General features: G+C 37.4%; 1 protein-coding gene across 1 annotated transcript; it reads right to left on the reverse strand.

Annotated features, from left to right (window-relative positions):
• Positions 1-260: 260 nt before the first annotated feature.
• On the reverse strand, positions 261-27,723 carry LOC103178164 (cysteine-rich hydrophobic domain-containing protein 2). The gene is made up of 6 exons (XM_007892752.2): positions 27,559-27,723; positions 19,445-19,499; positions 17,515-17,670; positions 7,641-7,697; positions 7,403-7,462; positions 261-3,414 (listed from the first exon to the last, which is right to left on the reverse strand). Exons 1-6 carry the CDS (start codon positions 27,699-27,701, stop codon positions 3,364-3,366), a joined length of 522 nt encoding a protein of 173 aa, XP_007890943.1. The 5' UTR covers positions 27,702-27,723; the 3' UTR covers positions 261-3,363.
• Positions 27,724-27,980: the final 257 nt, after the last annotated feature.

Raw genomic sequence — 27,980 nt, forward strand, 5'->3', positions numbered from 1 at the left:
TGTGAAGCGCTTTGAGATATTTGTATGTGACTAGACAATTGCAAGTATTATCCAGTTTTAAACCAAAAGCATCAGTTTGTGTATATATACAGCCATTAATTTTCCACCTATATCTGAACAAAATTAGTTTAATTGAACATTATGGCTTCTTCTTGTCCCCACTACATTCATAAAATTACAAGAATATGGTTTCAGTCATATTGAACATTTAGATGTGAAGCAAATAGTTTCAATATACAGCTTCCACTGAGACGCAGATACAAGGTTTGATATTTTAATATTTGTGAATATTTATAACAAATCTCAACATTTCCAGTCATGGGTCAGGTTCCCTGATGAACTATAACAAAAATGTTACACACTGAAGGATTACAAATATACAGCACATTATAGTCTTTCAAGGTTTACTGCAATTATATAAAGCCTACACAGTAAAAGATGACTATATAGATTTAACTCAACTGGAAAGCCAGTCTTCTGGGCCCTGTGAAATGATCATTCCTGGCACAGTACTGGACTTTTGGATAACTGTTTTGCAGTGTAACTGGTACAACACAGCCTTTATACAGAGATCGATGAGGGATCAAGTTTGGGACTCCCAATTATTATTTCCTTCATATTTCAACTCAAATCAATCCAAACTATTCAGTACTTCAGGTACACTAGTAACCCTTCTACATTTCATGTTTTGATTGTCCTATTACCAGGAAGATGAGCTAGTCTGTGCCTCAGGTCTCTCCAGGACTGAACTGCTAATAGGCGGTGCCTGCAGCAGGTGAGTTAGGAAACAGGACATTTTCCCACTCCTTTCCTCCCTTCCCACTTCCTATGTGGATATTCTAACACCTATAGGTGCAGTGGAAATGATTTTCTGTATGTAATTTGTTGCAATTACTAAGGCTGACTAAAGCGAAGTTCCCATTCACTATAAACTGGGAGATGTTCTACCACCTAAACTACCGAGTCACAAGAAATCTACATTCATATTTAAAATAAAGTGGCATTCATATTGCAATATTATGTGTAATCAGTCTCGGTTTCTGAATTGCGATCTCAGATCTTAGTCTTCTGCTTGAATAGGGCTCATTTACAAAACTGCTTTCTCTGTGTACAATGCCTCTAGGAGTTTTATTTGTGGTCAAAAAAACAAGTGGACTTGGCTGTAAATGATCCATAAACACAAAAACTTTGATATAAATCCAACAAATATGGCGTAAACACCAGAAACTGAACATACAACCAGTGCAAAGGGGAACAACTGCTGACACATTAGCAGAGAACTTATTGCTTACATAATAGCTATTAAATCAATACAGATGCCTTGCATTCTAATTTGGTTATCAGCAAACCAAATTCCTCATATTTTTTACTATTTACGGTTTGCGACTGAGTTCACAATATTCCTGGCCTGTGAATTACACGGCCAAAAAAAGTTTAGTGAGCTAAATGGCTGTCTTTTTCCTAGACTTTGACGACCCTGGATTTGCAGTCTGTAAAACTCAAAGTTACAAGCAATTCACAAAAACATCTTTGCCAATATCTCAAATTCAGACCCTAAGGTGACAGCATATTCTGCAAAATTCTTGACAAGAAAAAACTATCGGTGGTATAGATCACATTCAACAAATGAAAGAAGGAATTAGGCAAGTTTTATATAAGTAATTATTAAAAAAAATTACTTTAGCTACACCTTTGGTCTATTAGATTAACAACTACACAAATTGAATCAAAGGGCTGATTTTTTCCCACCCACTATTGTACAGTTAACTTAAATAGAGGGCTGTCTAACCAGAATCAGCAGAAATGCAAGATGCAAATTCTAACTGGCTCCCTTCCCTCAACTTATTTTATAAACACACTGATTTGGATAGTAATACCATTCCTACTGTAAAATGCAAAATTAATTACAAGACTGCTGAATTGCAAAACAGGCTTGATAAGTTGCAGAATTTGTGCTCGAGATCAAACACATCTGAATAAAATAATCTTCATACATTCAAAAAACTAAACTTCGTTGATGGGCCCCAGAAAGAAATGCAAGAAAACACTAATTGTGAAAGATTCTCAGCATAAGAAATGAGCAGTAACCAGGGCAATATATTTTATAGATAATTCCCATTGCTCCTGATAAGGTATTTTACATTTTCCCTTTAAATCTCAAAGATCAGCTCCTGTGAATTGATAACTTTCAAATATCTGACCACATTTTTAAAAAAAGAAAAAAAATTGCCTATACACAATTATTTCTGCTTCTAGTATACATTAAAGTGTTGAAATGGACAGCAGTGCCTGTTTGAATACACTGACGATCATAGGCCACACTTTCAGAGGTGCAGTATGGAACAAAAGAATTTGGCCTGACCCAAAGAATTAATACAATATACAACATGTTGCATGATGAACTGTCACTGTAACATCTATACAGCAAAAAAACTAATACATCTATATGTAAACCTAAAGTAGGCAGACAGATCAGTAAACAAATGAAGTAACAGAATGTATAAAAAGCCATCATCAATTATGGCATCTACCTGAATAAGGTATTCATTTATGCTTGCAGAACTAGTGCATTTTCCATGGTCCCCAGTCTCATTAACCATCCAATGTATGCAAAACCTTCACCAGATTTTGCTACAGTATTCAAAGTGATTTGTTCAAGTTGTACAATTAGGACTTGAGTACAGCCAGTTGACAAGGGTTTCTTCAATCAGGTTTCTTCATGTACATGAATGCAGTGACTTCAGTTGTCACAATAGAATTTATGTTCCTGAATCTGTGCAAAGAAAGTCTCAGTCCAAGGAAAAGGGTAAACAGAAAACAAAATTAAGAAGGATGGTACACTATTGTGCATGACAAAAGGCGACACACAGAGTACAAAAATAGACTTTTGTTTTCCTCTATAGGTATTGGTTGGAAAATGTAACACAAACTCACAATGATTCTTCCAATAAATTCAACCAGCAATATTAGCCTTTTATCAAAAAATCTCTTAAAAACATGTGTAGGATAAGTCATTGGCTATTAAAATCATTTTATACACAATTTTACTGAAATTTGCTTAATCTATTGTGCATAAGAGGAAATATGCATCAGGAAACTAAAACAAACAAGGATGATGGGTAGGAGGGAAGGATGCGTGGATAGGTCACAAAAGTTTGGAATGTAAGCGGTATGACAAATGCAGAAAAAACTAATATGGGGCAGGAGTGTGTGGACAAACCATTATACGGATAGAGAGTGAAGAACTGTAGGCAAGAACATAAGGATCTGTCAGACTGACAAATCTTCACCAGGAGAGTACCAAGCAAGGCACCATTGGAAGGACAACACACTTGGACAAGTCTTTGAAAACAAAATTCCATGTTAATCTGGTCGAAATATTGGTGTCTTCGGTAAAAATTCTATTAAGATGACCTGAAAAAAGCAATCAAACAAAATGATTATGATTAAGATTACATGTAATCCTCTTACAGTAGATCCTGCCTAACATTAAATTCTACTGTTTTAATAAGCAGAAAAGCTTTCCTTTCTCCCTCATATCTGGTCCCTCACCAAGACCCTTCCATCATTCTGCCAAATTGCCCACCTCCACCCCAAACTGCCCATCTCACACCAAATGCTGCTGAAGCATTCATTCACACATTTGTTAAATCCTGCTTAGACTTTTCCAACATACTCATCTCTGGTCTCCTTAGCTTCACGATTTACAAGCTGCAGCTCATCCAAAACTACTAGATATTATGTGAAGAGCACTTTTAGTGCAAGCTGTTGTTGAAAGAAGGCCAATATTCAACAACTAGTCACAAACATTTTAGAGCAACAATATTTTTTTTGCAACATATCCCATCTTAAAAAGCTTTGTTATGGTATAGCTTTCCTTATAGTACAATACAATGGCACCTGTAGCACCTTTCACTTTCGGATTCATACGGTGCCCATGCCAGCAGTGGAAATAACAACAAATTACAGTTGTATAGCGCCTTTCACGTCAGGAGGACGTTCCCAGGCTCTGGACTGTCAGGGATCTGCACCCGAGCTGGTGGTTGGGTTCAGGAGAGGTGGGTGGGGTAAAAGTGGAGAGTAGAGGATAGGGTTGGGTGCATTTTGGGGGAAGCAGCTCGGGTCGGGAGTGGCAGCCAAAATGCACACGCCGAGACTAAGAGTGAACAGCAGGTGGACTCTCCTGCAGAACCCTTCCTGCCCTTCCAATGTATAAACCCAAACCTTAAACAAAGTACAACTTTCTCAGTTTCCTCCCCCTAACACCTACTGGCCCTTACCTGAAAAGGAAATGGGTAAAACATTCAAGAATAAATCTGAATGCTAGTTAGTATTAGAAGGAACCAAGGCAGAAGATGAGAGCAGAAAGCAAAGTAGGCCGAAGTATGACCAAGCAAAATAGCAGGAGTATTGCATATTCGTTTCTGCGTGTCTCCCAATTTACAAAGCTGCTTCAGTATAACAGACGGTGGCATGAACCAGGAGGCACCAACTTCTAATGCTGAGCATGGATTACATCTCCAAGACTCAACTTAAAAACAAGGTATTTAGGGTACTTATTACACCAACTATTCCAATTTAGGTTTTACATCAACGAATTGCGTATATGCCAAAAGATTTTAAAATATGTGGAAGTTACTTTATCCCCAAAGTTTTCTGGTGATTATAACCCTGCAAACATGCAGATTTACTGGATTTTAAAACCCTAGTCAGATTTCCCTTGTGCTACTGAGGCTTTGACGTGACATGGTTATTATTCTTTATGAACAATTCCTCAAAAGTACAGTCACCTTACATCAATACCGGACTGAAACACAGCTTGGAACCATACAGAACTTTATAAATTCAGCTTTGGCCATTTAACACTTTATAGGTTATTGAGTCTTTTAAACTTTGCCCAAAGGTGTGTTTGCTCTCAAGTACTTTACCTAAGTGACTGTTTTCATGGTTGAGCAGCAAATGTCAGTAAGCTATTCAACCATGGGAGCCTGAATCTTACTTCCAGACATTGTGAACTTCCAGCAGGGATTAATGGATAGTGAGCTGGACTTCTAACCCTGGCTATTTTTCGTTTCCCTAATGCAGGATGCTGAGACAAATTGAGGCAACCACAGAAGGCCTTTCATTCCACTACTACCCACCCCCATCCCTTCCCAGGCTAGAATCAGCTAACTTAGACCATGGATCAAACTTAAAACTTTACTCTTTGGTTTGACTTATTGAATGCACTCGCCAAACTGTTGGAGGAGGCATCGGTTGGTTGGTTGGTTTTCTAAAAGAATCTGACTGTTTCAGAAGATTAATACACAATGTTTTTCTCTTTTGCAATTTCAATTCTGTTTCAAATGTGACACAATATATTGTATTACTTGCTGTCCTTCAGCTCCAACTATCAGAAAAATAATTAACACATCGTAGAATAAATCTTAAAATGTTCTCTTATTTATTTATTGTGTAGATTGAAGACATGATGTTACTATCTATGAAGAGAAAAACTTTAACAATTCACTCAGATCCTCCCTTTTTTGCATTACAAAAAGCTCTTCACGTGCCTTTCACACTCTCATAAATCAACATGTTTGATATAGTTGCTGATGCTACAAATAATCTATAGCAACCAATTCAGCGAATGGGTGCTGCTTTACACAAAAAAACATTTTGAAAGGCCTTTTATGTTGTAGACTTTGGTTTCAAATGGGGTTTTCAATAAGGTTAACAGCAAGAAAGGTGATGAGAAAAGCTGCTAGTTAAATAAGACATTAAATAGAAGTTAAAAAATTTGCAATTCAAAAGAGGAGAAAAAAGTTAGAAATGTTACTTTTCTACCTCTCACAAAGCAAATTACACAAGTAAACTGCTTGTGAAACATACAATTGCCAGAGTACTAAAACATCCAATTGTATCTGTCAAAAATAAGCAGCTTTTTACTAATGGCATGAGATAAATAACAGAAAAATATTTTCCACTTTTTTTCCTATAAAGGAGCAGACATATGATCTAAGACTAAATACTTACATTAAAAAAAATACCTTAGAGAGGAAAACAATAAAAAGAGTAATAGGCTGGATCTCATGCTTAATGGGGATGGACTTGGAAGAAATTTAACAAAATTAAAATCTAAAATGCAAGTGGGATCTCAAGGCATTGGTGGTAGGGAAGATAAGGAAGTAACAGAAGCCTAAAAGGGTATTAGTGAAATGTAACTGTAGAATGGATATAAGAAAAATTAGTGATAAATGAAAAAGTAATAAATGTTTGTAATCTTTTATCAAGCAAGATAAACAAAGAAAACATTGGAGTTATTCAAGATAAAATTAAATGTCATGATGGAAGCGATGAGCTTTGGTGAGCTGAATGAATAACTACAAGGAATCAAATTATACAAGTTAACTAAAATTTGGCTAGCTATTCTTAAACTGTTTTCTCTTTTGATCAGACTTTCCTAAACTAATCATCGGTTTAGTTTGATTGGCAAACCAAGGTTGTTTTAATGGGATGAATTAGTTGTCTTGTTGCCATTCAATTAAGGGAGGTGTCCAGTCGTAATCAACTGTACAGACAATAATGATATTCATGGGTGAAGAAACTGTGGGGATCAAATTTTCATCCTCTTGGCCTGTGTAGTACACTGGAGTACCAATGTGCTGTATTACTCCACTGTTTTCCCAGTAGCCAACACTAATTCTATATACTACAAGTCAACGGGTGTCTGGAATATCATTTTTAAAAATGAAGGGAAATTGTGAAAGTACGAGCAGGAACATGTGATCAAGTATTTTGAGCTGTTTTACTTGTTTTACTTTGTATATTTTGAACACTCTTTCAAGTAAAACTTCATGTGCACAGTGCGTATGAAGGTTGTGCATCTCCCTCATGGGAAGGTGAGCTATATATTAAAACTGTGATATTTGTTAGTCATAATAAAAATCTAAATTATTCCATCTGATCATTGATTACAAAAGATCTTTTAACTTGCTTTTTTTCAACTGGGTCAATATTCAGCATAAACGTTTCCGCATGTGTTTAAATGAGCAATTATAACTTGACTTTGCATAGTTACAATACGTTAAGATTTTTTGTGATAAACCTATACAAAGATGCTTCACTTTGGGCACACACAAACTAACTCCACGCCCCCTTAAGGCACCTCACAGCTAGTCTATTCTGGCAATTAATTTATTATTTTCAGAACACAGTGAAAGCCTTGTTTTCAGGCCATTCATAACTTTATAAATCTGCCCTGCACGTGAATATGTGCATCTGTGGACCGTAAAAAATCTTCTCACTCAAGCGGTTAAGTAGCCTGACACCTTTCTGATTAATAACTGCTAAAAGAATAAGATCAGAAGCAAAATAAATGATCATTTAATAGAGAAAGTAACAAAACAGCCCTTTAACTTACATATTCCATCATGTTATTGGTTTCGCATTTCCTTTTGCTCAGTCTCCAGTGCAAGCACAGCTGGAAAAGAAACGGAGAAAGGGAAGAAAAATGACTTCCATTTTATTGCTGGATCTAGACAAACCCATTTATCCATCTTTCATATTTTTCTACCAACAAAAGCATCTGTTTCCATACTGTGCAATTCAGTCCCCAATGGACTGAACCCCATGCTAAAGTTGCTCCCTGCGGCACTCACCTTGTGGTATAACCTATTGTTTTCCCATTCTAATAACTTCTCGATCGATCTTCGTGTCTGGAAGACAAATGAGGTAGAATTTTACTCTTGACTGGTTTTTGAAAAACTTTGCAGTGCAGCTGCTTGTGTGAATGGAAAAGGCAGAGAGGTGTTGGGACAGTGACTGAATGCAGGGTGGTCCTATGCCACAGGCCTTGTGTGTTGTCAAAGCACCTTTGGTGTTAAATAGTAACTAGAAATAGAAATGCCTCTCATTCCCCTCCTCCCCACTTGGCAAGCTTTTAAAGGGCTTTTAGCAGTGACAAAGGAGAAAATTATTACTTTTTAAAATAACTTTCATTCAAATATTACATTAATTGCTAAAGGTCACCCTAAAAATGCATGCATGGAATTCCAACATTAATGACAGCAATTGATATTAAATTCAGAATACCATACTTAGAAGTTGTTGCAAAGATGACATTTAATTATACATACACTTCCAAAAATATCGGTGCTCGGATGTCTGTAAAAAAGACAAGTTCACCAAGAACACATTTATCTAGAATTAAAATCCTTTAAATCTGGCATCAGATCAAAAACCTTTGCAAAATCTAAAATACAATTATATTATTTTCTTGAAATCATATTAAATCTTTTTAATTAGTATCAAAAATCATAAGTCGGATTTAAAAAAAAACATAATTTAAATTTTCTTGTTCGAAAAGACACACTTTCCATTAGATTTAGCTTCAAACACAACCAAATGTAGGGACTGGAGAACTGCATCTCTTATCCCAAATGAACTTATTACGGTTTAAAAATCATAGATCATTCTTAAAACTCTGCTTGCTCTAGCACAATGAAGTGAAAACCATTAGATATTGAATTTGCATTGCACTTCATCTTATTTATACAGTCTCATTTTCAAGAACACGATTTTAGATTTCCTCATTATGTACGTGAATCTGAATTATAGATAACACAATATTGGACACAGAGCATGATTATAAAACACTGGATTTACACCCCTCATATCACTCGGGAAAAAAATGACATCATTACATATAAAGAGAACTTAGTCCTTGACGGCACCAGAGAAATATTGTTTTTTGAGAAAAGAAAAGGAGAAGGGGGGAATAAGTGATGAAGCCAGGTGCCAAAATAAGCCTCTTCAACTGCAGGTGCAGAAAAGCCATTAGACATTGCCCTGTAGTTCAACTGCACACCACTCATGCAGCTGCTGCTAACAAAGTATATTGCTGTTTAAAATGATGACAGCTCAAAACAAAACAGGTAAGGCATGTAGTTACTCCTATTGCAGCTTCATAAGAATTCAGCAAAAGTGTACCATTTTTTAATAGACTGTTAATTTATCAAATCTTTGGCTTGTATCATCATTTAAGAAAAAGACTGTAAAAATCATACAAAATAGAACAATTCTCCCCGAAAGGCAGAATTTAGTTAACCCATTAAAAGTGACTGACATGCTTCTCAAAACGTTGTTAGCAAATGCTTCAGCTTGTTCAACAGGTGGAAGTTTGTAGTGTTAAAGTCTTCTGAGAAATTAATGTCTGTTCCATTCTAAAATATACTACTTGTGAATATTGAACACTTTGGAGACTTAATTCTCTGCAATTCTAAACACAACAAAAACAGTTATACGGACATAACATGAGACTCCCATATTAAAGACATGTATTGCTTGTTCAATCATACAAATGGAAAGCACATACATGTAACAGATAACAAGCATTATTACCATGTTCTTTAGTTGGTGTGAAGATAAGACTAAGCGTCCAAAATCCATAGCTGCAGATATATATAAGTTTCCAACACTGGATACAATAAATGTTCCTCAAACAAATAATTTGACAAACAAGTGAGCAGCTCCAGTCTTTGTTACTTTGTACTACAAACTGGAAAGTCAAAACTTTGAAGATGCCAGAAAAACACAACTAATTCTCAACTGTAGAGTTTCTCTGAAGTTGGGACTATGAGAGCAAGGCAAAAGCCATGTATATAGTACAGGTTTATCCATTGGGTTTAGCGTCAGGACGAGTGAGACTTATCAGAAGATTTTGTAAATAAGGGAGAATAAACGAAACATTTCCAAAAACTAAGGGGATTATAAAGTTGAACAACAAATACAATTTCAGCCGTCAGAAACGCTTTACTCAGCAATTTATCAAAGAGCTTAAATACTAGGGAAAACATCTCAAAAATAGAATGTCAGAAGTAAGTGAAGTCAGGCACAAGTTTTTTTTAAAAAAAGGATGTCAGACTTATGGAAAGGTTGGTGAAGCAAATAGTTTCAAATAGATTTAGGAGGGCACTGATGCATTTTCTGGAGAAAGACACTGAAGGATATAGTGCAAAATCATGGAGGTAGAGATGTCTTTCAAAAAAGGACACATTTGTTGGTCTTAATGCAGTCTTTCTGTTGCTAAAATGTCTTGTTTTCTTTGAAAATGCTGTTAGAAAAGCTTGAATTGAAATGCATCTAACAACTCCAAATGTTTTTTGTGAATACCGGAACAGTATCCAACTATGGTCAGATGAAAATAGTTATTTAACTATTTTAAGGTAGCTTTTTTTATATGTAATCTGTTTGGATGTATAGGATATGAAAGCTATGGTGACATTCGTTTTACAATTTTAGTTTGTGTAAAATAAAAAGAAGTTTGGGGAGTGTAATTAACATTCAGTTCAGTCATTCTAGTTCTTGTCTAGCTCCCAAAGCTTTGTTAAAATTTGCCATTCTGAAGGCTGGAGGGAAATCGATTTGATTCTAATGGTACCATGAAAAGAACATGATCTAACTGCTTTCAGCCCTCCGTAAATCTGTACTTGGTCTTTATCACAATGCTACCCCAATTTAAAAAGCACTGAATGTCTCGTCAATGACTTTGTGAAACAGACAAGGAGCGGACATAAAAATTCCAATAGTTGTTTAAGCAGCAAAGTTCATTTGCATCACAGCGAATCTGAAAAGGCCTGACCTCTCAAACCGCCTCTCAGGTCTATGAAGTTGTAGCCTTGACAAGCTTGCATTGACAGAGCTCATTGACTCTGAAAGGCTACTTTATCAATGGAAAAAGACGGTACTACGTTTTTCTATTTCAAACTGGCATCTGCCTGCCCACCCGCTGCTGATCCGAAGGTGACACTAATACAAAACTGCAGATTCTACTCCTCAGCATCCCTTCAGTACTGATGCTAAGTAAAGGATATACCTAATTTTTGTTTTTGTCAATGCTGGCCACCTGTATTCTACATTAGTTGTATTTCTCAACAAAAGTGAATTCCAAGTGAGCTATTGGTGGCAATCACATTACAGGCTAGAACAAAAACTTTGACACAAGCTGCAAGACTGTTCAAGCATGATAACTGAAGCTTCATGAAACACAAATTGCAAATGACCGAACCACAATAAAGGGGGTGGGGGAAGGGTTCTACAAATTACAAAAATACAATTTCCAGCAAGCTTGTCAGCATACATTACGCCAAACTAAGACATAGTATCAGGAAATTAATGTTCGCAGTTGATCTCCCAAATTTATGATCTACCCATTTCCCCCTACTCATCTTTCATAAAGATGTACATTAATGTTTATCAATTTCAAATAGTGCATAAAATTTGTTTAAAAGGGATTGCACATTACCCAATTCAGTAGCTGCAGACATGCAATACAACATATGCTGGCTCCCTAGATGGCTTAGTTGTAAAAGCATTGCAACATTTGACTACACAGATCAGAAAGGTGCAAATTCAAATCTGTACTGAATGAGCTGATTGCAGCCAGAGTAGCAGTGAGGGTACTATAATTAGTTTCATTAAACCTACGTCATGGAAGGAAAATCAGTCAGGATTCTTTTGTGATAGTATCCAGTGGTCTATTACTTATGTGATATGCATATGTGGGTGCCAGGGGAGGACAACGTTAAGCTATACCCTGTGCAACTGAATGGCACTGCAACACTCACCGTTAAACTCACCTCTTGGCCTATTGGAGGCTATTACAAGTGCCCGTGGAATTCAGTGTAAGGAAAAAGGAGTTAGCTAAATGCCTTCAGAAGAAGTGATGGGGAGAGGAGAAACTTTGAATATATATGCTTGAAATAGAAAGATGCAGTTCTAATTCTATAAATTTGTTGTAAAAATGCTGTTTTAAAGCAGCCCGATGGCAGAATGGATACAACTGTAGCTTATGGCCATACTGAGTGGGTTAGTCATAGCCAGGCTGCACGCACGAAAGGTTACATTTGTCCCGGCCTTCCCAGGGCTAGGGAGGGGAAAATCACTGCAACAACCAGGCCGGGCCAACAAGTCCCAATGATAATGGCAGGAGTCCCAACTGAAGGGTGGTACATTTTAACTTCAGCCTCAACTAATATTTGAATTTGCCTGGGTTGTTGGAAGAGTTTCCCCAAATATTAGTCAGGATGACAGATGAAACACTGAACATCCTGTGAAAGAAATAAAAGACTGGGAGGGAAAGGGAAGTAAAACTATGGGGATGATTATTTTCACTCCTTGGAATTTATATCTCCCGTTGGGTGAACTTGAGTGGCATTTTACAGTAAGTGAAAAGGCTGCTATCTAATTTCTCAGGAGCAAGCACGAAAAATCAAATAGACAAATGACCAACCAAGAACTTTTAAATGATGCTTTTTGTGTTATTAAAGAGCTGATGACTGAGTGTGAAATAAAGTTTAAAAAATGCCACTTTAGTTAGAGCTACGTGCACGAAATCAGTTGCGAATTCAGAATTCTTTTCAGCCAAAGAGCAATGGGGAGTGGAAAGAACAAGTGAAGCTTCCAGCTTTGAATTGCTCTGCCATTAAAAGCATGTTACATTGTTGATCTTAAGAAGAAATGTTCATTAAGGAAATAACAGTTGAATTCTCAGCTTTTGAATTGAAAGGTTTACAGCTATGAGTTAATAATGCGTCATTACTATTCAAATATTTGTTACAAAAACAAGGGTTGCATAAAGAATATGTTTAATAGCTTCAGAATACAAGAATAATGTTAATGTTAAAACAAATTCAACTGCTGATCTCCTTAGCTCCACGTTAAAAATCAATTCAAATAATCAACACTGCCTTTACAAAGTTATGGAAAGGATTTTCAATTGCACCTGAAAGTACTATATAAAACAAAAGGAGAAAGTATAGGGCAAGCTGCTCTGCATATCAAACGAACAACTCAGTGAACTAAAAGGAATTTCCTCATCTCCAATAATGCATCTTCTTTACAGCCTGACAGGTGACAAAAGCATTTGCACGTGCAGCCTAATTAATCATTGCCCTTGACATTTATAGTGATTTATAGTGAGAAGCAGGTGAAAAAGTGAACAATCAACAGTTAACTTTTTACCCAAATGGAGGTAAAATGCCTGTAATTCACAGCAAAGAAAAAAAACTCTCAATCTCTACCTTATTTTTAAAAAATGCCATATATAAAATAATGGCAGTTAACTGAACATATTTAAACAGAAATATTACCGTAACACACCTTTGTGCAAAAAGACAAATACTTCATTAACCAAAATGTCAATCATTTTTATGCCTAAACCATTTTTAAAAACTATTTTTTACATACAGAACTACATTTCAGTTAGGGACTTCTAAGAAAACAGTATTTTATAATCGTACATTTGAAAAACTGACCAAATTAGCATAAGTGAACAGTCCTTTCCTACTTCCCTGAAAAAGCACCACTATATTTTTTCAACTTTTGTAAAGATGGAATTACAAAATTGTGATGAATTGAAAACATTTATGCTGTTTACTGCCATTGGAGGCATTGTCCTCAGAGTTTATCCTACAGAACTGGAAACCACTTTTAAATGAACAGATTTACTTATTTTTAACCCAAATGCATATCTATGTATTTTAAACAGTCATTTCAAAATAGGACATATGGGTTAGAAAGCATAATGACACTCAAATGTACTGTGGCACCGAATAAAAGAACCCAAGTTCAAGCCTATCATTTCCCAAAACATTTCCTATGTTTGTCTTGGTGTTGGGAAAAAATGTGCAATTCACTTCAAGATCACACAGTAAATTTGGGCCAGTTCTAATTCACTTCCTATCAGACAATGACAAACCAAATTGGTTGGGGGATGCGGGGTGAAAGAAAAGAGATTTTGCAGGAGTACGAAGAGGTGGGAAGGGAAGAACACAAGCAATTTTAACCACTATCCTGCAACAAAGTATGCAAATAAAAGGCAAAAACAATACTGGCCCATTAACTGTGAGGTTCTCCCTTCAATGTTCAAATATAGGGGCAATATAAATTTTCTAGGTTTACATATAAAGAATGTCTACTTGTGTCGAGATACTGAAGGGAAGCTAATACTTATAAAACGGAGATCCCCAGTTAATTTGTAATAAAATTAACTGAGGATTACAAATTCACAAATTACAGCAAATTCACCTCCAAGAAAGGAGAAAAACTGAAGAAAATATCAACCTTCTGTGAAATCCTACAAGCCATTTTTTAAAGTTACAATTTATAGTAATGCAGTCCACTCTCAAATCAGTTGCCCTTACCACATCCGTTTATCTTTTCTATGCAACCTCACACTGCATATTGCCAGGGAATTTGGGTCAGGCAACAGGATTTTTCTAACCCCTTTCCTTCGCACAAACATGACATAACTCTATGATTCTAGTTTACCATGATTAATTTGCGCAATCAAATTTCAAAATCCATATGAACTATGAATAAAGATTAAACAATCCAATTCGGCAAAGAAAATGCTCATTAATACCCACAGGCAAATGGGAGCTACAGTTGTCAGCGACATAAAATATTAGGTGCATGGTCAAACTGGCTCAGTTGTGATTGCAGTGTTCCTGTAATCAACGGTGAAGCAGAGAGGTAAAGATGGGTGTCATTCACATTAATACGACAGTGGATCCAAGTCTGTTGATGATGTCACCAATGGGGAGTATACAAATAAGGGAAAGAAGATAACCTGGGGTGGAGCACTATTATAGGGAATGTTGCAAGTGACTGAACAGGGATAGGACAAGAAATCATCACAGAATATATTGGGACAGGCAAGAATGGAACCAGAAAAGTTTGGTGCCGTGGAGGTGCACCAAGAGGAAGGTTACTGGACAATGATAGAGTGGTTGCAGAGAGATTGATGACAAGGAGGTACTTTTAATATAAATTAAACGCTAATCTGCTTACCCTCGAAAGAAAAAGGTTATATGCCAAAGCTTTCTTCCCCCACACAAAATGTATTTTAGTCAAGCATACTTTACAATAACAGATTTAACTACTGCTGTTTACATTCAGGGTAAACTACAAATTAACCCCAGTGGATCAAATAAACAACAATAACAACAAGATTACATTTGCATAGTGCCTTTAAGTTAACTGTCCTGCTGATGCAGGTTGGATCATACCATCTCAGCATTTAAACATTGTGATCAGAGAAACTATGTACAATGGAGCCCTGTTACAATACGGTGGTTGGGAACTATAAAATCCCAACCTGTTCTATAACAAGGCATGACAGTTGGTTTCACTGTGTATGTGAGCAGCCAGTGGACTCACTCCCTGTGTACCAGCTGTTTGCCACACTATAAAATGGCTGAATTCTGAGTCATCAGGTCACCGCTATCACTTAAGTGTGCTGCGCATATGCAATGTGGAATAACGGACCTCAGTGGCAAGCGAATGACCCAGATGTCTTTTTGTGCAAAACATGATCGGCTGCACACACTTTGGATTACACACAGGGTTTTTTTTAAACAAAAAAATGCAACAAGAGCTACAGGTCATCAACATCGATTGTAGTAAATGGAGGAGATCTTAAAATATTTCAAGATAACTTACTCTTTTACTAAGACAGATTACTGGCCACATGCTGCACTCCAATAGAAATGCGTTTAGGTGGGAATTTGTCCTATGAATAAAACCCTAGGATTTGGTTGGTCCCTGAAGCAACATGGGATGTCATCATTTCAAACATCTAAGCACCAGAAGATTTCTAAAATTAGACCTCACCTTTCTTGGGAGATATTAAATCACAGAGACTGCAGCTCCTTCTAACTCAAGGGACTCACTTTAGGTTTCTAGCCAAGGAGTCACAGACAAACCAAACCTGGGGAGGTAATGTGCCTGATCCAGATACTGAACCTTTTTAGCATCGTCTGCCAATCTGGATCTGAGCTCCTCACTTTTAACCTTCATGTCTTTTCCCATTTTTAATCTTTTCCGTTTTCTCCCACTTTTATTGTTTGTAATTTACTTTTACTTCTCTGAAAATTTAAATACAAATATGACATATTGCAGACCATATACTTCCGTCATCAAAATTCATCCTAAAGAATAATTAGATTCATTGACTACTCAACTCATTGTTTGTGAGACACTGCTTGTGCAGATATTCACACTTTTCCTTTATAAGTTCCTTCAGAATATTCACTGCACTTTAAAGTAACGTTTTGATAAGCACTTTGAGACGGTTTGACGTAATAAGGCTGCTTATCAAATGCAAGGATTATTTTATTATAAGTGTGGCGTCAGTGCATTGTAATCCCAATCAGAGTTCAGATATACATTCTATTATATGAGCTAAATAAATAAAAATTTAATAAGACCTTTCCGTTTGGGAACCGAATGATCCACTTAAACGCTAAAGGTACTATCCTGTGCAAGAACATGTTCCAATATAAATTAATACATTTCTTAAGTAAAAGCAATTTAGTTTAAGTCTGCTGATATGTTCCTGAAAATGCCTTCCAAAATCAATCTACAAACCTTTCCAGCAGTATTGAGTATTGCACATACAGTATCATACTATAAGGCTTGTTATTGCAGCCAGTAAAATTACTCAATTAATAGTTTGCAATGTTGCTAGTATCTAGATGCAAATCTTTGCACAAAGTAATCTTAATAATTTAGAAGAAAAGAATGAATAAATTTATGGAGGCTTACAGCAGCTTTCACATGGTCCTCATACAAAGCTTCATTTAAAGCTCTCATCTCAGTATGTTACTGAAACATCTGAGGATGAGGCACAATGGAGACTCCAATCTGATAATACACTGCGGTTTTCTACTAAATGCTCACTGGGCATATTGCCAAAAATTCCTTAAGAAGGGATCTCTTGGCATAGCCTCATACATTAACACTGACTGATTTCACAAAAGATCCTGCAATGTAAATACTGTATATGCAATCAAACCCAAAGATTAAGTACACATCATTTCTGTGAGATTTGGTTCCTTCTGACTTTATTGTTTGACAGCATTTATTATAAATTAAATGTAATCTAAGTTGGTTTGCAGCATTAATGAAAACAAAATTATCCACATGTTATTTGATTTCAACTGTAAGGCCTGAAAATTATTTTAAAAATAATTTAACATAACATATTGTCAATCAATTTCAACCTCTCCATTAAATTCTGAAGTTACCCAAGATTAGGTTTAATGACTGTCAAACCACAGTTAGTCAGATATTTATTCAATTCTGTTTCTAGTATCAAATGTAATTTAATTATGAAATGTATGTAATTGTTATATATTTTAGAAAATCATTACAAGATCAATATTTCCTAACAATTCATAATCCGGAAGAAAGTCTTCAAAAAAAAACTTTAAAACATTAATCATCATTTAATAAAATTAGGATATTAATTCTCTTAGATTTTCTTTGAAAGATGATCTGGACAGTAGGTGTAAACTTTGGATTAATTATAAACAGGTCTAAATGACCAAAAATGGGTATGAATACTTTGAAGTATTCAAATGTCCTGCACAAACATAATTTGGAATAGACTGAGAAATTATTTTGTCTTCAAAGCATCAACATCAATTGTAGTAAATGGAGGAGATCTTAAAATATTTCAAGATAACTTACTCTTTTACTGAGACAGATTACTGGCCACATGCTGCAGCCCAAGGTACAGCAGCAGCATAAGCAGCCACAAAGCAACCACCGCACGTTGACAGGAAGATTCTTCTTTAAACAACCGTTAACTCGGCTAATGCTAGCCTTGAATTCCTCAGGTGCAACCTGTCAAGGCAAAACAGTCAAATCATTAGGGACTAAATCCAAAGTTTCTGACGGTGAATAGCTTTAATCATATTATTACATCATATTATGTCTTTACTTCAAGTCTTAACATGACAATTTCTTTAAAAAATTATAATCTATATTTTCTAAAAAATCACCCAATCCAGGAGAACATCTTCAAAAAACCCTCTAAATGAAATTAACCTTCTAAAGCCCTCGAAAAACCCATTAGTCACTCTTTAATAAAATTGGTATAAGAATTTTCTTAGATTCTCTTAATTTTCTTAAATTTCAAAAGCTATATGGAACTCCATGCATTTGGAATTATTTTTGTTTGTTAGTTTTTTAAAAATAAGCAATTATACATGCAACATATTTGTGCTGTAAGCATTTATCGATACAAAAGGATCCTTGCAGGTGTTTCATGGTATAGTACATTCCATGTTACACATTTGACCAAGTTTCAAAATTTGGAAAAAGATCTGAAAAGCACAGCAGAAGCCCAACTGATTTAATATGATGGATCTTTGTAAATGTTAAAACCACTGATCGTTGCTTCACAAGGACATGCTAAACAAATATTCTTGTAAATAATTCTTCTTTAACCATGATATAAAGTACAGTTTACCAATAGAAGAGAATAAAATAACATGGGAGTCAAAAAACAAACAGCTTCTATCAGATTGCTAATTACTTCTAAGCCTTCTTAAGAGGCCTTCTTGGGACTTGCCTGTGATTTTGTTTTTGTGCTGGGTCTTCATTTACTGTTTCAGATATTTTTCCCGATTCCTTTTAGTTAAGTGCAAAATTACAGATCAGCTCTATAAAATGTGCTCGACCAGCAGGAGACAAGGAGACAGAAAAGATTGAAGAGGCCTTGTTCATTCACTACTGGAAAATGGTGGCAGCACCAACTTTAGAAAAGTTTGTAGAAACAAAACCCACTGTTTAATTACTGCTCTTACTATAGCTTCTATTATTTGCTTTGAGACCTCCTCCGGATGTGAAAGGTGCTATGTATGTATAAATTGTATTGTATAATCATCATGCAAGATATTAATCTAATGACGTTTGCATGATTCCGAATCTTTGAATTCAGTATCGTGGTGCATATATAGCATTCCAAAGCTATATACAGTGCAAAATAGGAATGTTTAGAAGGAAAGGGCAAAACACAGGAAAACCATAATTAATTGGATATTTATAAATGACTAGAATGCTAATCACTTAATTGGAGCAGTCATGCTGCTGTATATTTTCAGATCACTTTTTCAAGACATCTCAAATGATTTTCATCAATTGCTGATTAAAATGCTGCTGACCATAACAACTAGTCACATTGTTTCAAGAAAGGAAAAAAATTAACTACCGAAGCTACTATGTAGCGAATGCTGATCAACTTGGTTTTGATTCTTTCAGCCTCGATGATACTCGCAAAGAGGAAAGTATTTACATTTTTTGCAGTGAAAATGATCATAGAGTTACGACAAATAATGTACCAAAATAGATTTATTAAACTCAAATGAAGGTGTAGGATTAGCAATCGAACTTGGGTAGTGTTAATCTTGCACTTGTGCAAATTGGTTGTCTGCTTGAGGAAGAAAGTCTTATTGAGAAGTGCACTTTTATAAAATGGGAAATATCTGTTAACACTACAAAACATTAACATCTCATACATTTACAAAACAACATCACCTGAGCACCTAAAGTTTGATCAAAACTATTTAATTGCAAGTTTCTGTTGCCCCTCCCCGAGAAGTTTTTAAAAAATTACCTTTCCTGTGAGTGACGAAGGGAATTCTGATTCAAATTTGTTGCTCAGACCAAACCTGAAATGACAAAACAAATTAGAACATACAACTCTCAATCCATTTGAAGAAATCAATTGTAGTCACGAGATTTTTAGTTGAAGTTTGTCAATCTAATTATCCAACTTCAAATCAGACACCCGTTCATTAATGTAAAATAAAATCATTGCAGAAAGGAATGCAAAAAAAATTGTGTTCAAAATGTTAATTGGAGTGGCAAGAAACCAAACTCACAGTCCTACCTATGAACCAGGGTGGCTGGTTGCTCATCAGTAGTGCCCTAGAGAACTGCAGACCCACCTAGCTCAGGAACAAGACAACCAAGACCACCACAGAGGGTGACTCAATGTAAACATTCTGGTGCCAAGCTCGTCTCCCTGGAGCAAGTTCAGCTGGATATATGAACTTGTTTTCATATTAATCATATTATGTAGGCCCATGCAGTATGAATCAGCTTCCTGGACCCATGCAAGAGCCACTTGGGAGACATGTCAATCAATGTCAATTAGTCTCTGTGCACGCGTCGAAATATTTTACTCCTCGAGAAATGTCTCCACTGAGGTTGGATTCCTCAAATGCACGACCATGGTAACGTACCACGCAAGTGAATTTTCAGCAATAATTTGTCCTCACATCATACTGCCAAATGGTGCTCACTCGTACTTTCTCAAACTCCAAACTTGAAAAGACCGTTTTCATAACAAGTGTTTTCCACAATAAGAACTGATACCACAGGACTTTTTGGTTGGAACTGCATCTGAATTATTACTTTCTGACCCTAGCACCTTTGTACACTTAGACAAGAATGTACTACAAAAAATGCTGTGAAGCTTTGAGCTTAGGCAGAATTATAAAAGGCTGACTTGCCTTTTAGTGAACCAAACTAATGTCAGTTATGTTTTTCATGCACCTCTGAACTTTAGAGACAGTTGAATGATTATTTAAGTGAATAGACACATTCTGACATTATGGTCCACTCTGATCTGCTTGGGCTTTACTCTGGAGGAAAGAAGTTACAAGGCTGGTAAGAGTTTAACTGAACAAATTTGATATTAATTAGACTTGAAGTACTGCAGAGTCATACGAATTTGAACACTAACTTTAAATTTAGTTTACTACTGTATTATTGCTTTAGTTTTTAGCTCAAAACTTGTAGCAAGCCTAGTGGACATTCAAGAGCTCTCCCTTAATTACTGGACTTTGAACGAATGATCTTACATTTCTAATTAATATACTTGTAGTATATCCCATTAGGCCAATGAGTTGTACTTTTATTTCAAAAATAGGTCTTTCATTGTTTTACATGTGCATATGATACAGCAAGTTAAAACCCATTCTCACATATATGTCCAACAGAGATTAGTGGACAACATTCAGGAGCATGACCAAGGCTGGCTGTTGGCTTCCCCATGCCAAACCTTACAATATCTTAATGAGCAGGAGAATAAAACTAGACTGCTTTGACTGAACACCTTATGAGCAAACTATACAGTACAATGAGACATCAAGGAGTCCTATGAGTACTTTTAAATTAGACGCCAGTCTTGATAGTTTACACCAGAACAGAGTAGAAAGGATTCAAATTTAGATAAAACTGATGATTCAGAAAAATTATGTAGCAAAAGTGAATATTCCACATTTTATTAAATAAGGTTTTAATTTTATTTCATCTGCTTTCACGCAACAGTCTGATAATGTTTCCCCACCACAATCTTACTTCTGTGATCCCTTTGCTAGGGATTGACTAGATCAAAAACTATTATTTAACACTAGATTTATAATTTATACACAAGCACACACCTATAAGTATGTATACATATATATTATATAGATATTATTAAACATGCATATATATTTTAGGATCTAGAAAATATCTACAACCTTCTCTTCTCCAGTGCTTTGCTCTTCAATTAGCTTGCTAACTCTAAACTACCAAAGGCTCACACATTAATAAACAACCACTTGAGCCAGTATTGGACGCAACTATAGAACTGTAACCCACTAACAGGAAAAATCAAGTAAAACATCAGAATAGATATTAACAAACAAATAAATAAATTTAATTAAACAAATTTAAGTCTGAGAATTGTGTGACAAAAAACATACGACTTTTACCACTTAAAACTGTTCTGCTGTACACATGCAGTTTCCATTGGTTCAGCGGATTTGGGATTACTTCTTCAGTGAATGGAATGCATTAATCTTGCACTAGTCAGATATAAAGAATGTCATCTTTATTTTTAGACAAATGTAAGGTGCCATAATTTCTGGTTATTAATTATTGAGCATTGCTTAATAAAACCTGCAGAAATTAAAATCTTTAATACAGTATTTAAATGTCAAATTAAACAACAGAGCATCCTTTACTGAGACAACTACTGCCATTATCAAAATTGGAACAAATTTGCTCCCACTAACTCCACATGATAATTGAGGGGTGCTTTATAAATCCAAGCTATTGTTGTTGAATATTTGCAATCCAAGTTGTTGTTACAAATGCAGTAATAATTTCACAATTCAGAAGGCAATTATACTGTAACTTGAAGAGCAAACGAGATGTTCTGCTAATAGATCAACCAGCCAAAATTGTCAGTTGAACTTGGGCTGGCGGGGGGGCAGACCAGTCACTGGGGGCAGGGATTCTTACCACTAGGCTCTTGTTAACCCTTGTAGCTGGATAAGCAGCATAAAGATACATATTTTTTTTTGTCATGCTTCGGTTGTTATATTGTGGAGTCCTGTAGCTCAGTGGTTAGAGCACTCGCTTTGCAAGTGAGAGATCTGAGTTCAATTCCAGGCAGGTCAGGGCGAAACCTTGGGCAAGTTTCCTTACTCCACACAAAGCCTAATAATAATCCCTCCAAAAAACCCAAAACAATAATTAAATTGGTCATTTTCAATCTACGACTGTTTGTGGGACATTGCTGTGCGCAATTGGCTGCCGCGTTCGCCCACAAATATACAGTCAATTCACTTTACAATGTGTTCTGTGAAGCGCTTTGGGACGTCCTCCCGACGTGAAAAGCGCTATATCAAATGCAAGGATTATTATTATTATTATTATTATTATTGCAATAAAGGTCAAATCATCTATTGCCCTTCCATTTAACAGCATTTGTTTCTTAGTAATTTTATTTTGGGTTCAAACTATGACAGTATCGCTTTCACTGTTTTTTTGCATACAATAATCAGGTAAGGCAGTTATGTTCCAAGAATGCCTTAAAGATGAAATACATGGGGCTGTGCTAATTGTCTAGGGTTAATCTGCAAGTAGACTGTGTGTTAAAACCTTTTCTTATAAAAGTTTCCCAAATCATAATTCCCTTGACCTTTTCACTTCAATTTAGCACAAAAGATCAGTGATTTGTTACAAACGGTACAAGTCTGGTTTGAGGATACTAACTGCCTAGACTACATTGAGGTAGTGGTTTAGCTACGAAAGTGATTCACATCAATGCCAGGTGTCAGCCTGACCCAGTTGGTAGCACGCTACCAACTGAAGTCAGAAGGTTGTGTGCTCAAACCCTAGGAGTCACAGTCTAAGATGATGCTCCAATTCAGTGTTGGGAGGGCAGTCCCATTGCTCGAGATGTCGTGCTTTGGGTGAGATGTTTATCTTAGGTTCCATCTGCCTATTCAGAAGGACGTAAGAGAACCCATAACACTATCCAAAGAAAAGGGAGCTTCTTCCAGTTTCTTGGCCAACAATACCCCAGATCAACAAAAATGATCATTTTCAAAGAATTTACAGCAAGGAAAAGGGCCACTTAACCCAAACAGCCTACGTCTGTGTTTATACTGCACAAAAGTCTTCAACCATTCTTTAATCCCTCCCATATGCTTCTATTCACCTCTCCCTCATATGAAGATAAACTGAATGCATCTATACGATCTGATCCAACAACCACTTCAGTTAGAGAGTTCCACAAACTCACAATCCTTTGTGTGATGTAGTTCCTCCTAAATCCTTTTTTTAGATTTCCCAATCACTATCTTATACCTGTGTGCCCTGGTTACGGACTCCCCAAACAGTGAAAACAGCCCACTTATGTATAATCTTATCAAACCATTTTTGAATTTTAAACATTTATAATTTCATGGCTGTTGGTGGGACATTACAAAGAGCAAATTGGCTGCTGGTTTTGCCTCAAACGACTCAGTGCTCCCCCACCGCTGCATTGGATTATGAACTTCACTATCTTTTATAGAAACTTTTGTGAAGCACTTCGAGACATTTTGACATAAGGCACTAGATCAAATACTATGATTATTATGAATGCATACTTGGCAAATGAATATCCCCTCTGCTAACAAAAAAGTCCCTTGAAAGTTAAGGAACAATCTTTGATAATATTGGTGTTTGAGGTCAGTTTGCAGAGCACTATGAATATACTTAGTTGTATACGTGCAGAACTTTCCTCAATCCCAGACCAATCCGATTATAAAGCAGGAAATACATCAAGCTTCATACTCCTAATCATTTTACAACTGGAAGAAATAACTAATTACTTCTGGAAGTAAAACTGAGGGCATAACTGTAAATACTGTATTTAGGGAAAGATAATAGGAAGATAATGCTGTGAATTAGTCAGAAAGCTGGTATCTGAAATAATAATAATAATCCTTGCATTTGATATAGCGCCTTATCATGTCTTCGAGATGCCTCAAAGCACTTCACAGAATATACTGTAAAGTGAATTAACTGTATATTTTGTGGGCCAAAGACTACAGTCAGACAGATGAGCAGCTTGAAGTATGCTAAATTCAGGAATTAGTGGTGACCAGGTGAGAGCTGTGCTAGCCTGGTGCAGTGGTGGCACTCTCACCTCTGAGTCAGAAGGTTTGGGTTCAAGCGAGAGTCCCCATATCGGGACTTGAAATTACATAGTCTAAGCTGTGTGGGGATCTGTTGCATTGTCAGAGATGCCATCCATCGAATGAGATGTTAAACTGAGGTCACTTTTAACTGTTCAGGTGGACGTCAAAGATCCCATGGCACTATTCAAAAAGCGAAGTTTCTCCCGGTGTTCTGGCCAACAAACCCCTCAAATAAAAATAGTCATTCACTCCATGGCTGTTCGTGGGACATCACTGTGCACAAGTTATCTCCTGCATTCATCCACAAAATACAGACAATCCACTTTACAGTATATCATGTGAAGTACTTTGACATAGCTCGACGACGTGATAAGAAACTACATCAAATGAAAGGATTATTATTATGATTATTATTAATTGTACATGGATTAACACTGGAACAACTGCACAAGCTTTATTTCCCCTTATCCACTGTTGATCGCATGCCTAATACACTCCAATACCCTGTAAAATGGTTATTCTTTGTGTTTAAACCCATAATGTGTGAGCCAAGACTATGAGCAATTGCACACTGTAAGATCATGGTGGGAAGGAGGCAAACAAAAGAATAACCCAAGCCTAATATTCTCCTCAGTTGACATTCATACATTCAAACTTTCTAGAGTCACTAGATAGACAAATAGTCGTGGATTGAAGTGACCAATTTATTTTTCTTTTTTTTTCTTGATGGATTATTACCAGGCATGTGGAGTAAGGAAACTTGCCCAAGGTTTTGCCCTGCCGGTAATCGAACCCAGGTCTCTTGCTTGCGAGGTGAGTGCTCCAACCACCAAACTACAGGACTCCACAATGTCTCAAATCAAAAATATTAAACAGCACATTATAACTGGTCCGAGGAAAAACGTGCGGCTGGTTGGGTCTTTTTTTTTTAGAAACACCAAAAAGAGACAAAAGGCCTGTAATTTACTATAGCCCTGTTGAAGTTTACATTTTTTTTAAAAAAAGAAAAACGAATGGTGATAATCACTAAAGAGATCAAAATACTAGCAAATTTCAGTAGGTTTAAAATTAATTATCCATTTGCTTTTCCATCCCACAATGTTAATGTCTGCAAGTTACATAATTGATTGGAGGTTCAGCTTTCATGATTTCACATACAGAACTTGGGTCTCTCAGCTCCTTGATAAGACTAAGTTTTGATTACACTTCCATACTTTAAATGTGATTATATTCCCAGGATATACACTACTTTTCATATTGAACTTGTGATATACTGTAAATCCTTCCCCCTTCTTTTAAGACACCTGAAAACCTTTCTTAGACTGTGACTTCAGTCAACTTCAGTCAACCCCATTCTGCTTCGGCTCCCACTCTAAGGTAGCACTTTGAGACATTCTCCTATGTGACAGGTGCTATAAAAATTGTTTGATGCAGCAGAAGCAAAATTAATCAAATAATATTAATATCTCCCCACTCAAAGTACTTAAGATTTCTTTATGGTCAGCTGGGCGTCTGAGGTATGCAGAAAATCATCTTAAGCATGCTTAAGAGTATCCAAACAGAGTCCCATGCATCCCATCAAAAAACATGGAAATTCCTGTGTATCTGAATGCGTACACTTGCCCTGAAGGAAGCATCTCGATTACTTAATTCTGGAGAGTATTAGGTGCAGGCTGGAAAGAGCCAAGGCTTGGAAACCCCAAAGTGTGCATTGAGGTAGTGTTGGGAGTTTAACCTGCATATCTTGCCATTGAAAGCACCGTCTGGCAAGTTTTCTTGCTGCTTGCACAGCTAGGACCACCTTACCTGTTAGTGCTTTGGTTTGCATGGTTTAATAGGAGCTGAGCGGGAAACATCCACTGAACACCTACACCTAAATTAGGTCTATTTAGCAATATGCCAAACTCTTACAAAATAGACTTACATAACATTCATTACACAATGAAGTGACTTTTGTTAAATATTTTGAGAAATTAACATTATATTAAATGAAAGCATGTAGACCTAAATTAGGTCTATCGTTTGTCTAACTTGATGATGCAGTAATATCAAAATGAAGCATTTGGGAGCAAGCCAAAAATGTGTTGCAATCATTACTGGGTTACAGAAAGGTGTTATATTTCAACAATTTACAACAAAATTGTAGATATTGTAAAAATTGGTTTCAAATTCAGTCATTCGTACTTCAATTCAGTCACAAATCATGCAATTTAATTGTGATTTTAAAACACAAAGGTTTTATTGCACAGTGTAACAATAAATATATTTTCAATCATTAACAAATGTTTCACTCCAATTTCATTAACAAAACTTCCACACTTATTGCTGCAGTGGAAATTTGGCATTTTTCTGCAATGATAGTTCTGATCTGACAGGGTGTAATCTACTTTTTGGTACACACAGCAGCACAATTACTTAAAGATCAATAATAATAATCCTTGCATTTTATTTAGCGCCGTATCACGTCTTCGAGAAGTATCAATGCTGGCGGCAGCAGAGCAAGTCAATCTCACAGAGAATACACATCAACAGTGACAAGATCAAAACAAAACTGCAGGCAACAGCATCTCACCAGGCACCGGAAACCATTACTATTGGTTAATGTTTTGAGCTACATGTACTGTTTTTGCACCCTGGCTCCTGACTCTGCCCTCCAGCAATGATGCTCAGCTGCTCTCCTAACCCTGAACCTCGAGTCTTAAAACACACCCAACAAAACACACCCAACAAAACACTCAGCAGTTCGGGTAGCAAACACGCACCACACTGTGGGAAAGCAGTCCCCGACTCAGGCTGCAGCGCAGAGGGAACTTCCAGTACAAACAGTAACTTCCAGGTGATAAAAAACAGTCATAAAATGTCAGCTGCGCCTCGGCGGATCCGCGCCTCCAGACCCCGCAGGCCTCGGGGCTGCCTGTTGTCCAGTGTGAGTGTCTCTGGAGCAGCTCCAGGCCGCGGCCTGGCCGCCCCCCGGCCTGACCTGGCCGGCCCGGCCCCCCCCGGCCCGGCCTGACCTGGCCGGCCCGGCCTGACCTGGTCCCCCCACGGCCCGGCCCCCCACGGCCCGCCCCCCCCCCGGCCCGGCCCCCCCCCGGCCCGGCCCCCCCCCGGCCCGGCCCCCCCCCCGGCCCGGCCCCCCCACGGCCCGGCCTGGCCCCCCACGGCCCGGCCCGGGGACTCCCATCACCCGCTTCACCCGGAGACAAGTTTCTATTTCGTCTAAAAAAAAACACCACAACGACTGGCGCGGCTCGGGCCTTACACGGTGACGTGTCCGGAGCCCCGCACCAACACCGGGTCCGGCGCGTACTTGAGCAGCTGCTCCTCCAGCGCTCGCTCCTCGTCCTCCTCTTCTTCGTAAATCGCATCAAAATCCGCCATCATCCCCGAGGCCGCCAACTCCATAGAGACGGCGCGCGCAGCCCAGCCCCGAAACGGGTCTCGCGAGAGCAGGGTCCTGCCCGCGACCGCAGCGACAGCAGCCGCATAAGTATCGCGAGATATCGCGGCTGGTCCCGTTCCCCCCCCTCCCCCTGCGAGTGGGAGTGACGTCATTGCCGCTGGCACCGGCCTTTGGGGGGCGGGCGGGCGGTTGGGTTTGGTGACGTCAGCGAAGCGCAAGGCGGAGGCGACCTGCGGCGAACTGCACATCGTCATCGTCGTCGTCACCGTCGTCGTCGTCAC

Source organism: Callorhinchus milii, unplaced genomic scaffold, assembly GCF_018977255.1.
Source record: "Callorhinchus milii isolate IMCB2004 unplaced genomic scaffold, IMCB_Cmil_1.0 Scaffold1, whole genome shotgun sequence".
NCBI lineage: Eukaryota > Metazoa > Chordata > Chondrichthyes > Chimaeriformes > Callorhinchidae > Callorhinchus > Callorhinchus milii.

What these genes read in the sequence shown, in the direction of transcription:
- LOC103178164 (XM_007892752.2), bottom strand. Translation starts at nt 27,701, where the DNA reads ATGGAGTTGGCGGCCTCGGGGATGATGGCGGATTTTGATGCGATTTAC. An exon ending in GGCTCCGGACACGTCACCGT is followed by an intron (nt 19,500 to 27,558) that starts GTAAGGCCCGAG and finishes TTGTCATTTCAG; the next exon opens with GTTTGGTCTGAGCAACAAAT. An exon ending in ACAATAGGTTATACCACAAG is followed by an intron (nt 7,463 to 7,640) that starts GTGAGTGCCGCA and finishes TTTCTTTTCCAG; the next exon opens with CTGTGCTTGCACTGGAGACT.